General features: G+C 42.5%; 2 protein-coding genes across 2 annotated transcripts in view; both read left to right on the top strand.

Moving 5' to 3' along the window:
- The window catches only part of ift172 (intraflagellar transport 172), a 31,895-nt gene extending 26,170 nt beyond the window's left edge, over window positions 1–5,725 (top strand). The window contains exons 42-49 of the mRNA XM_046872710.1: window positions 2,618–2,728; window positions 2,889–3,008; window positions 3,182–3,277; window positions 3,829–3,888; window positions 4,056–4,154; window positions 4,412–4,565; window positions 4,849–4,940; window positions 5,024–5,725. Coding sequence (XP_046728666.1) covers window positions 2,618–2,728; window positions 2,889–3,008; window positions 3,182–3,277; window positions 3,829–3,888; window positions 4,056–4,154; window positions 4,412–4,565; window positions 4,849–4,940; window positions 5,024–5,113 — 822 coding nt within the window. The 3' untranslated portion in view covers window positions 5,114–5,725. The remainder of the gene's footprint in view (window positions 1–2,617; window positions 2,729–2,888; window positions 3,009–3,181; window positions 3,278–3,828; window positions 3,889–4,055; window positions 4,155–4,411; window positions 4,566–4,848; window positions 4,941–5,023) is intronic.
- A 625-nt stretch (window positions 5,726–6,350) lies between these two features.
- On the top strand, window positions 6,351–11,831 carry snw1 (SNW domain containing 1). Its single transcript, XM_046874398.1, has 13 exons — window positions 6,351–6,485; window positions 7,032–7,347; window positions 7,442–7,537; window positions 8,247–8,353; window positions 8,434–8,538; window positions 8,930–8,999; window positions 9,088–9,153; window positions 9,330–9,446; window positions 10,182–10,323; window positions 10,431–10,533; window positions 10,821–10,938; window positions 11,025–11,188; window positions 11,292–11,831. The coding sequence occupies exons 1-13, from the start codon at window positions 6,451–6,453 to the stop codon at window positions 11,482–11,484; spliced, it is 1,632 nt and encodes a 543-aa protein (XP_046730354.1). The 5' UTR covers window positions 6,351–6,450; the 3' UTR covers window positions 11,485–11,831.
- Window positions 11,832–12,264: the final 433 nt, after the last annotated feature.

The following is a 12,264-nucleotide window of genomic DNA, read 5'->3' as shown; positions in this document are numbered from 1 at the left end:
TTTAGAGGCTCTCCTTCCATGCTATTTGAAATACTGTTAATTTTGTTTGACGCCATTTACGTTCTAATTTTCGAGTGGTTTGTTTTAAGGTGCGTATGATCATTATACCACTGTGCTAATTTTTCTCCCTGATCATTTTGGTCTTAAGGGGAGCTACATCATCTAGAGTGTAACGTAACGTTGTTTCTAGATGTTCAGTGGCCCAGTCGAGCTCTGCGGGGTCTGACGGAGATCTATCTAATATCGTAATATCGGAAGATTATTAATAAACGCGCTGCTGTAGCTGGCGTGAAAGTACGCTTAACACGGTAACGTGGTGACGTAGAAATGCAATGACTAAGGCAAATTTTAAACGAGATTAGATAATGGTCTGAAATAGCTTCAGACTGTGGAATTATGACTAAGTTTTTTATTTTTAATCCAAATGTTAACAACAAATCGAGTGTGTCCACCACTATGAGTGGGTCCTATAACATTCTGATTAATTCCGACTGAATCTAGAATGGACACAACTGCTGCTCTTAAGGAGTCTTCCTGATTATCAAAATGAATATTAAAGTCTCCAACAATTAATGCTTTGTCTAAAGAAGTAGCTAGATTTGTAATGAAATCTGCAAATTCTATCAGAAAATCAGAGTAGGGCCCTGGGGTCTATAAATAATAATTAGTGGAATTAACTGACTTGACCTGCTTTCGGACACTGAATATTTTATGTTGGTGTAAAGAACTTCAAATGTTTTACATTTGTGTTTAGTCTTTTGTGTGACGTTTAGATTATTATTATAAATAGCTGCGACTCCGCCTCCTCTGCCATTTAGACGGGGTTGGTGTATGTAACTATACCCAGGAGGACTCGCCTCATTTAATGCTACATATTCATTCGATTTAATCCACGTTTCTGTCAAACACATTATATTAAACTCCTGGTCGGTAATAATTTCGTTTATAGTCAGCGCTTTTGGCGTGAGAGATCTAATATTCAACAATCCTATTTTTAGATCAGAGGTGCTGGCTGTGCGTTCAGTCCTATTTAATTTAATGTTAATCAGGTTACTTAAACAGACTTTCTGATAATTCCTATATTTTGGTTTTGCTCGGGGGACAGACACAGTCTCAATATGGTGGATCCTGAGTGGCGACTCTGTGCAGCTAGCAGGCGGTCGGTTTAGCCTGTCTGTCTGCTCCCTGGCCTTGGCTCTAGACAGTCACTTGTTAACTAGTGCTGTTCTGAGACTATGACCTATACTGCAAGAAATGAGAGCAGCACCTTCCCGGGTGGGATGGATACCGTCACGCCCTAACAGGCCAGCCTTGCCCTCAAAAATGCTCCAATTATTAATGAAGCCCACATTGTTTTTGGAGCACCACTCGGACATCCAGCAGTTCAGCGACCATAACCTGCTGTAGGCTACATCGCCACGTCGCATTGGGATGGGGCCAGAGCATACTACAGCATCGGACATTGCCTTCGCTAATTTACACACCTCTATAATATTACTCTTAGTAACCTCTGACTGTCGGCGTATATCATTAGCTCCTGTGTGAAAAACTATCTTAGAGAACCTGTGCTTTCCTAAGAATCTAAGCTGACCTGCTATGTCCGGCGCCCTGGCTCCCGGTATACACATAACCTGTGCTGCTGGTGCCCCTAAAGGTCTAGCTAATTTCACGTGCCTCAGAATGGAGTCTCCTAAAACCAGAGCTCTTTCAGGTTTCTCAGCGGGTGCTTCACTGAGGAGAGCAAACCTGTTGGACACGCCAAGCGGAGAGGAATGGTGCTCCGTGGGCGAGCCTTAGCGTTAGCTTTGGCTTTGCGAGTATGCCGCCGAGTCGTCACCCATTCGCCCCGCTGCGAGGGCTCTAATGCCGGAGTCGGGGGAATAGTACCTTCACCTAGGGCATCCAGACTTTCCCCTGCAGAACTTGGACTGCTCTCACACTCACTACTTCTCTCTAGACTCTGGATGCGCTCCTCTAATGCTAAGATCTTCTCCGTCAAAGAGCAAACTAGCTTACACTTCTCACAGATAAAATTATCGCTAACAACGGAGAAAGACTGACTAAACATGTCACACTTCACACACTGAGTGAACTGGATGTTTGCCATAATAGAGAAATTACGTACCCTTAATGTGATTACTGTAGTGTGTGTTCGTAGTTCTGGTGAATGTCCTTCACTCACTGCTTTCAAACCCTCAGACAGGGAAAAAAGCGCTCTTCCGACAGCAAAAATAGTCGAGACGGAGCCAATGGAAAGTGAAGGATGCAGGAAATCAAAACGATATTTTGATATTTTAAAGCGAAAAAAGTGAGAAAAAACGAACTATAAAAAATTTAAAACGCCGATACAAACACAATTCCCGGTGAACAGTTCAACAACAGGAAAACCCCTTCTCCAATGATCCCTCCATCCTCTACCCTATATCACTCATCCCTCCATCCTCTACCACTGATCTGTCCTTCCATTACCACTAATGCCTCTATCCCCTACCACTTCTCCACTGATCCCCCAATCCTCTACCACTAGATCACTGATCCCTCCATCCTCTACCACTGATCCCTCAATCCTCTACCACTGTTCCTCTGTTCCCTCCATTACTCTTATGTTTCTCTACAGAACTTCAACATCTACAAGCGCATGTTCATGGAGCTGATGAACCTCCAGGACAGGGATGACACAGAGGCGTATCGGATGTGGGCCAACCTGAGGGATGTTTTACACTTGCTGGTGAGCATTGACCAACAAGATGGAGAGGACATTTCCACTGTATATTTCCACTCTAAATGTGTATCGCCTCCTCAACATCCAGATGTTTCCCTGAAGTGAAAATTGCGATGATGTTAGGTTGCACTAAATGTCTTGAAATAATATTTTTTTCTCTGAGCAGTGTGAGAACCTGACCAAATCTTCAGAAGCCAACTCTCCAGCCCATCAAATCTTCGAGCAGATGCTCATGGTTGCTCACTGTTACGCAACTCGCTCAGCAGCCAAAGGCATCGACCAGCTGGTGCGTCGTTTTCCGACTCACACGCAGAGATAAAGCTGATGGAGTTTTAACTCCTGGTGCTGTTTTTCCTTCTAGAGATGAAATAATAATATGGCATTTGGGGTTATATTGTAACTGAGTGCTGTTTCAGGATCCTGGGTATAGGATTTATGCTCCTGTGTTTCTTTTCTCAGAGCACTTTGGCAGCCAAATTATCCATTTCTCTGCTCAGACACACAGAGATCATTCCAGCAGATAAAGCCTTTTACGAGGCGGGACTCGCTGCCAAGGTGAGAGACAGAGACTGCAACAAACATGTCATAACTCTACACCACCGAGTTGTGACATCACAACCCCACCAAGTATCCACCCCCTCATGTGTATTATTCCAAATATCTGCACCCCACGTTTGCTCTCCCAAATATCCTCCCATATACACCTTCCACAGTTTTCACCCCTGTATGTGCCCTCATTCAATATTCCCCCATGTGTACCCATTTCATAAGGAGCGAGATGATGATGAATGAGATGATGAGGATGATAATGAATGAGATGGTGATGATGATGATGATGAATGAGATGATGATGATGAATGAGATGATGATGATGATGATGATGATGATGATGATGGTGATGATGATGGTGATGATGATGAATGAGATGATGATGAATGAGATGATGATAATGATAATGAATGAGATGGGGATGATGATGAATGAGATGATGATGACGACGAATGAGATGATGAGGATGATGATGATGAATGAGATGATGATGATGAATGAGATGAGGATGATAATAAGGAGGATGATGATGATGATGATGATGATGTTTCCTGCAGGCTGTTGGATTGGAGAATATGGCTTTTATTTTCCTCAACCATTTCCTGGACCTGGAGGACGTAAGTCAGCCAGAGTCTTGTCGTGTGTGTGTTGTTGTGTACTTGTGTGTGTTGTTGTGTACAGGTGTGTGCTGTGTTCAATGTGATGATGGTGTGGGATGGTGTTTTTTTGTGTGTGTGTGTGTGTGTGTGTGTGTGTGTGTGTGTGTGTGTGTGTGTGTCTGTAGAGTATTGATGAAGGCACAGCAGATACTCTGGACCACACTGATTTCCAGGACACAGACATTCCATTCGAGGTCTCGCTTCCATTAAAGCTCCATGTCTCGGTGAGGATTTCTCTCTCTTTCTCACACACACACACACACACACACACACACACACACACACACACACACACACACACACACACACACACTCTAATACACTCCCTCTCTCACTCTCATACACTTTCTCACACAGATTAGATTATATTGCATTAGATTAGACTGGATTAGATTGGATTATTACCCTGCCCTAACCTGTTCTACCCTGCCCTACCCTGTCCTACTGTGCCCTAATCTGTCCTACCCTGCCCCACCCTCAGGTGGAGAAGCGGGAGGAGATCAGGGACTGGCTCTTGACTGTCTCCATGGAGCAGCGATTAGAGCCAGTCTTACCCCGAGACAAGAGAGGAGCTTACGAAGCATCACTGCTCGATGCCCGCACGGGGATCCGCTCTCTGCCCTGCGTCATTACAGGTGGAGTTCAGTTAATTCCCGGCTTCTGCTGAGTAGCGCAGTAGAGCAGCATCACCCATCACCCACGCTGCAGTCTTCTTTATCCACTCAGTAGTATTTCCTGTCCTATGTGTACCCCCTCCAAATATGTGCTCTCCTATGTGTACCTCCCTCAAATATTTGTCCCCTTCAAATATGTGCCCCCCATGTGTGCCCCCTTCAAATATGTGCCTCCCATGTGTGCCCTCTTTAAATATTTGCCCCCGCGTGTCTCATTTCAAATGAATTATTTGATTATCTGCAGGTTACCCCGTTCTCCACGATAAAATCGAGTTTAAAAGACCAGGCATGGCAGCGAACAAGGATGACTGGAACAGATTCCTGATGGCCACCAAGGTACCAGAAACGCACCATCCCATTTAAAACACATCTCACGTGAAACGAACATGCTTTTTATCTTTTTTTTTTTTTTTTTTTAGACCACGCACAGCCCGGAGTGTCAGGACGTCCTGAACTTTATATCACGCTGGTGTGGAGGTCTTCCCTCAGCCGGATACACCTTTCAGTAGTCTCCATCCTGTACCTGATCTGCTTCACTGAGACGCCGGATTCGCTTCACACTCAAAATTAGAAACTGACCAAAACTCTTTTTTTTTTTCTTCTTTCATTTCTTCTTCTTATATATTCTTAAAAAAACCGTAAATCAAAACCAAAATATACGACACTATTATCGTTGTGACCAAAAGTATTGGGACACCGGAATTAATTTTTTTATTTTATTTTTTTTCAGCCAGATGTGCTTTGTTTTTTAGAACAAATTTACAGGCAGAGAATTTTCTTGGGAGTCGAGTCGGTCCAAATTAGGAGACCTGTTTGAACCCGTTCCTGCTCTTGAATGACCTCCACAAGCACATATTTATGTGGTCAGGTGTCCGCATACTTTTGCCCGTAGCATGTGTCGAGTTCACGTCGGTTTTCGTTTTCGTTTGTTTCATTGTCGTTGGTCGAGGTGCTGCGTGAACAAACGTGCGAAGTTGAACACCACGTGACAAAAAAATAAAAACGACGAGGAAACACGCAAGAAAGCGCACGTGTGAAGAAAACGGGTGCAAATAGCATTAACTACTCAATTATTAAATGTCTGTATAATAATAAATACTGCAAACATTTGGTGGTAGAAATTGCCTGTTCATGTGTGTGTGTGTGTGTGTGTGAGTGTGAGCAAGGGCCTTCCTCAGGGGCTTGAGATTGGCAGCTTGTTTTGTGTGGCTGGGATTTGAACTCACAACCTCCTGATCCAAAGTTTAATGCCTGAACCACTACGCTGCCACTTCCTGGTCTTGTAAATGTTTATTATGGAGATTTAAAACATAAGACCCTGGTGATTTTCTCATCTCACTATCCTCACTGTCCACGGTGATCCAATTCCCAAAACCAGGTGGTGATGCAGCATCTCAGAATGTTCTCTAATTTTTTTCTGTAGGACATGGTGAAGGGAAATGGGTGGAAGGAGTTGGGATTTTTTTTTAAATACAGATGCTGCAGTTTATTTTTTTGTTTCCATAGAGGTGGTTTTGATGGACCAGGTGAGGCTCTCGTCCAGAAATGTAGAGAATCTATTGATGTTCAGGAGAAAATATTTTATATACATATGAAATCAGAGTTTGATGTAGGGTTATCATTATTATTTTTTTGGTTATGGAGGTGGTTTTTGAGGGACCAGGTGAGAACTTTGCTGTTCCTCATGAAGGCTCCGTTGATGTTCAGAGGAAAAAAATAAATAATGCTTACTCCAGGCCTAAAGGTGGCAATAGTGAGCACTTAATAAAGAAGCCGACGAAGAAGAGCCGCCGTCTGAGACGCCAAGAAAACGTAGAAGAAGAAGAAGAGAGTCGCTGGCTCTTTTATGACCACCCGGAAAGCGGAAATGTCGTTAATAAGGTGAATTTATTTATTTTAATTATATTTTATTTCAAAACTTGAAAGAAAAATGACATGGACTCCGTTCCATCGATTAATACCTTAAAACCATTGTATGACATTTTATTCCTACTCGTTTTGACCGGTGTTTGTTTAAAGGCCTAGCATGCTAGTTATCGTTGTAGCTTCTTTGCTAGCTAACACGGGCTAGCATTTCACACCAGACCTCTTTCTTTTGATTTATTTATCGGTCTATTTATTTATTCTGTCACTTATTTACTCCGTCCGTCTATCCACGTGTCAGAAAAAGAAATTCGCCCGCCGAAACCATGGCAACACAGGGACGTAGCTTAGTTTTGCTAAAGAGCTTTTGATTAGCATCGATTATGAAGATGGGGTTGGTTGAACGTTCTGCAGCGTAATCACGTTCCCGTGGTGATGGAACGCTCCCTGTGACTGTGCGTGCTGCCTCGTGCTGCCATCTGTTGTCGGGTTACAAAACTAATCTTGAAACTTTTTGATAGCGCCTCATAGAAACCCTAAACTTTTTTTGTCTTTCCTCTCCAGCTTTTTACCCGTTCCTACTCAGCTGTCTCAGGACCAGCTCGAGGCAGAAGAGGCAGCCAAGGCCCAGCGTTCCCAATCCACAGCCCTGGTTGTAATGCGGCGAGAACCTCCTCCGTACGGATCCCGGAAAGGATGGGTGCCCCGCACCACCGAGGACTTCGGCGACGGCGGTGCTTTCCCGGAGGTCCACGTGGCTCAGTACCCGCTCGAAATGGGCCGGAAGAAGAAAACCTCCAACGCCCTCGCTTTACAGGTGGACGCCGAGGGGAAGGTCAAGTACGACGCCATCGCCAGGCAAGGACAGGGAAAGGACAAGGTGCGTGCAATAATTACAGCGCATTCTTTCACACGTGTTCGGGTTGGATCTTTCTTTTTATATTCTAATATAATGTTGTTGTTTTTTTTAACAGGTGATATTTAGTAAGTATACAGATTTGCTCCCGAAGGAGGTGCTGCAGGATGACGCTCCCGAACTGCAGAGACCCGATGGAGAGGCAGTAGAGGAGGTAAGATTTCAGCACTCGGACGTCTCAAACTTCTTTAAAAACTAAAAAAAAAAAAGAGAGAACCCGAAGAGAGAGAGAGAGAGAGAGAGAGAGAGAGAGAGAGAGAGAGAGAAAGAACAAAAGAAAAAAGGGTACGAAAAAATGGATAAAAAATTTAGACATACTGGGAAGGAAGGATGAAAGTAAAGAGCCAGAAAAAAAAAGTACAAAAGGAAAAAAAAAACAGAAAAACTTAAAAGAACTAAAGAAGAGAGGAAAGAAAATAAAAACATAAAAAGAAAGACAGATACATAAAATAGGAGATATTGGATACATATTGATCCATCCATCCAAACCCACACACCCATCCACATCTCTTGCTCTCTCTGGGGGTGTTTGTAGCACTTGAACAAGAGGACAAAAGAAAGAGAGAAGAAAAAAAGGGTTAAAAAAAAAAAAAGAACAAAAGGAAGAAAAGGAGAGAAGTAAATAAATAATTAAAAAGAAATGGACAAACCTAGAGAAGGAAAGTTTTCTAGAAAACTTGAAGAAAAGAAAGAAAACTAATAAATAAAGAACAAAAAAAAGGCAGAAAACCTTAAAAAAAAAAAAATGAAAGGGAAACCAAGAAAGAATGAAAGCACAAAAGAAAAACACAGAAAAGATGAAAATTCCTCAGCTCTGCTCTAAATCACCTGCTGAAAGACTTTTTTCCGTGTCCTGCCCCAAGCTCGCGGAGAAAACCAGAGCAGCTCTGGAGAAGCAGGTGTCCCAGAAGATTGCCGCCGCCATGCCAGTACGAGCAGCAGATAAACAAGCCCCGGCGCAGTACATCAGGTAAAGTCTCCTGCGTCATGTGACCCCAAAGATCTCTCTCTAGAGAACTGTTTATTTATTTGTTTGTTTTTGTTTTTCAGGTACACACCTTCACAACAGGGCGTGGCCTTTAACTCTGGTGCCAAGCAGAGGGTCATTCGTATGGTGGAGATGCAGAAAGATCCCATGGAGCCGCCACGCTTCAAGTAAGTTTAATGCCTAGTCGAAAGTTAGGTGCTACATCCGTCTGCCACAAGGGCGGCGCTATCTTGTCCAGTCTCTTCTTTATTCATCCAAGCGATATTTATCCTTGCAGATCTGTCCTATCCATCCAATCTATCTGTCCGTCTGTCCAATCTATTTTAATTATCCATCCATTCAATCTGTTCAATCCAATCACTCACCACATCGATCCAATCTATTGTCTTATCCATCCAATCCCCCCATCCATCCATTCATCCATCTGCTGTCTTATCTCTATCCAATCTATTCTATCTATTCCAATCTTTCCTGTCCATCCGATCAGTCTAATGTATCCAATATCTCCTTGATTATGTATCTGTCCATCCTATATATCTCTATCTTTTCCTCCGATAGGATTAATAAGAAGATTCCCCGTGGTCCACCTTCTCCCCCCGCTCCGGTCATGCACTCCCCCAGCAGAAAGGTATAAGACCTTCATTAGTACTACTGCTCTGATTCTCTCGTTCACCTCTACTCATCCCTCTGCGTCTGCTTCATTTTTCTCTCCTCAGATGACGGTGAAAGAACAGCAAGAGTGGAAGATTCCTCCCTGCATCTCCAACTGGAAGAACGCGAAGGTGCGCTGCTTCTCCCAGCGAGTTTATTACCATAACTCACCATAAAGATTGGGTTGTTGTCTGAACATCCATGAGGAGGCCTGGGGTGGGAGAAGTGCATCCCAAAGTAGGGATTCAGTAGGGTTTGAGCTTCAACCCATGGAGCTGGTAAAATTCTTTATTGTTTTGTGTTTTAGGGATACACAATACCACTGGACAAACGTCTAGCCGCCGACGGCAGAGGTCTCCAGACGGTACACATCAACGAGAATTTTGCCAAGCTAGCCGAGGCGCTTTACATCGCAGACAGGAAGGTATGCTGCTATACGCCGTTTCTTTTATTTAGTGTTAGAAAACAAACCTTTGATCTTTTCATGCATAAATTATTTAAACACTCACTCAGTGTAAACAGGTTCTGGATTTTTCTTTTTCTGAATAGATTTAGAAAGATCTTAATATCTAATATGAAAAAGAAAATGGATTGTCCAGGAGTAAAGAAGTATGAATTTTTTTTTTAAAATAATTTTCCAACAATTATTTTAATATAAATTATAATGTAATAGATTTTTTGACATGTACCTAATAATTTTTCATAAAATTATTATTATTATTAATATTATATATGGTTTAACATCTTTTTTTTAATATCAAGAAAATATAGAAATATTTAAAGAACTGTAGAAATATATAAAGGAAAATAGTTAGAAAAAACAAATTTATTTATTAATATAAATTATCATTTAATTATACATTTAAAATTTATAATAAATTAAAAGCCTCTTTTGTGTTAGACATATATTCATTATTATTCATACATTATATAAAGTGTATAAGAATCTTTTTTTTTTTTCGATTTTATTTTAATAATCGTAATAAATAGCGATATTTCAGTGGTAAAGAAGCGAATGTTATATGAATATTAACATATATTATTTTATTAAATGATTCTGTAAATCCAAGAGCCTCGAGTGGCTCATCAGTGAGCACAAACATGATGCGTTAAAAGGGTTAGCTCATGTTCACGTGAGGGTGATGTGTGTCGCGCGTAGGCACGTGAAGCGGTGGAGATGCGTGCTCAGGTGGAAAAGAAGATGGCGCAGAAAGAAAAGGAGAAGAAGGAGGAGAAGCTCAGGGAACTGGCGAAGATGGCCCGAGACCGGAGAGCAGGCATCAAGAGCCACGGAGAAAAAGGTAGGAACGTTTATCGGTCACGTGCATAAACGTGCATAACCCCTCCTCCCCACGTCTGTACTGCATGTGAAGTGCGAGCGCAGGTCTGACACGGTGCCCTTTTCCAGGTGGTGAAGAGACCGAGTTGAGGGAGCGAGATGACATCCGACATGACAGGAGGAAGGACAGGCAACACGACAGGAACATCTCCAGAGCCGCCCCTGATAAAAGGTACACCGCACGTCTCACGGTCTAGACGAGAGGTCAACTTGCTGATAACCGATGAATTGTCCGATAGTTTTTTTTTTTTTTTTTTTATACATTGGATACTGGCTAAAAGACTTAAACATTTTTAAGTCATGGCTGCTGGTGCTCCACGGCTTCTAGTTCCTGCGCGATCTGCTTGTGCTTGCATTGCCACCTACTGGTCATAACGTAATTGCTCTCCTAATTTGTGTACTTTGATGAGAAGCAGCCCTGACATCACCTGTAAACGCACAATCCGATATCATCCCCAGGTCTAAACTGCAGAGGGACCAGGACAGAGACATCAGCGAGATGATCGCCCTGGGTCAGCCCAACCCACGCATCTCCAGCGAGGCTCAGTATGACCAGCGCCTCTTTAACCAGAGCAGGGTAAATTCATTCTCGCGTCATAATTCCCACGACGGTACCGGATTTCACGTCCGTTTATTAACGATGTCTCTTGTTGGTTTTATCAGGGAATGGACAGCGGCTTCGCAGGAGGAGAAGACGAGGTCTATAATGTATACGACCAACCTTTCGGGAGAGGCCGGGACATGGCGCAGAACATCTACAGACCGAGCAAGAACACCAGCAAGGATATGTATGGAGACGATCTGGACACCCTCATGCAGAACAACAGGTAATACAGGCCTTGGTGTCGTTTACCATCTGAATAGAATTTAACAACTGTGTTCAAACTCCTTTAATTATTATTATTATTATTATTATTATTTTTTTTTTAGGTTTGTCCCTGACAGGGAGTTCTCAGGGGCGGATCACGGCCCACGCAGGGACGGCCCGGTCCAGTTCGAAGAAGATCCTTTCGGTCTGGATAAGTTCTTGGAAGAGGCCAAGCAACACGGCGGCTCCAAAAGGCCATCGACCGCCGGCCGCTCAAAAGACTATGATCACGATAAAAAGCGCAGGAAGGAGTGAGGAGCGGCGCAATTTTTTCACTCTATAGACGTGAAAGAACGAGCGTATACGCAAGATTTATTTTAATAGTCAACTCTCTCTTTAAAGAAAAGCGTCAGGATTCTGGTCCCTTGTTCTTTTCATTTTCATTTTTGTAACATTTGAAAAGTCATCAGATTTACCCATCGAGCAACTTGTGTTCTGTATTTTTAACCCCCCCACCCCCACTCGGATAAAACGACAAATTCCTACTCCTGTCCTCTTAATCTTCATTCGCATACGTCTCAGCATTCTCGTCGTTTTGTCCGAGTTTTGTTGTACTCTGTATGTGGGCTTCTCTTGATGAATAAATCGGCCGTATTTAGGAACCCGTGGCCTTTTTTTTTTTTCTTTTTTTTTTTTTTCTTTTTTTTTATTTGTTTGTCTGAATTTCTTCTCAATTGAAGATTAAAAAAGTGTCAAAGAACTGATGGGTTAAATGTTTTACAGTAGGAATTACAGGAGTAGACTCTGCCTTGGCATCCAGTGATGGAGAGAACGGAACGAGAGAGATGCAGAAAAACGAGACTCCTTTTTTTTTTTTTTTTTTTTTATTTGTTTGTCTGAATTTCTTCTCAATTGAAGATTAAAAAAGTGTCAAAGAACTGATGGGTTAAATGTTTTACAGTAGGAATTACAGGAGTAGACTCTGCCTTGGCATCCAGTGATGGAGAGAACGGAACGAGAGAGATGCAGAAAAACGAGACACTGTGTTTTTTAAAAAAAAAAAAAAAAAAAAAGGAGAGAATGATATCAATAAGG

This window comes from Silurus meridionalis, chromosome 18 (genome assembly GCF_014805685.1).
Source record: "Silurus meridionalis isolate SWU-2019-XX chromosome 18, ASM1480568v1, whole genome shotgun sequence".
In the NCBI taxonomy this organism is placed as follows: Eukaryota; Metazoa; Chordata; class Actinopteri; order Siluriformes; family Siluridae; genus Silurus; species Silurus meridionalis.
The sequence above is the reverse complement of the archived record's forward strand: the minus strand, read 5'-3'. Positions and strand labels throughout refer to the sequence as shown.

Excerpts from the sequence above, each read along its gene's own strand:
- snw1 (XM_046874398.1), top strand. The coding sequence starts at position 6,451 with ATGACCACCCGGAAAGCGGAAATGTCGTTAATAAG. Across the intron at positions 6,486-7,031 it reads GCGGAAATGTCGTTAATAAG|CTTTTTACCCGTTCCTACTC; the intron begins GTGAATTTATTT and ends TTTCCTCTCCAG. Across the intron at positions 11,189-11,291 it reads ACCCTCATGCAGAACAACAG|GTTTGTCCCTGACAGGGAGT; the intron begins GTAATACAGGCC and ends TTTTTTTTTTAG.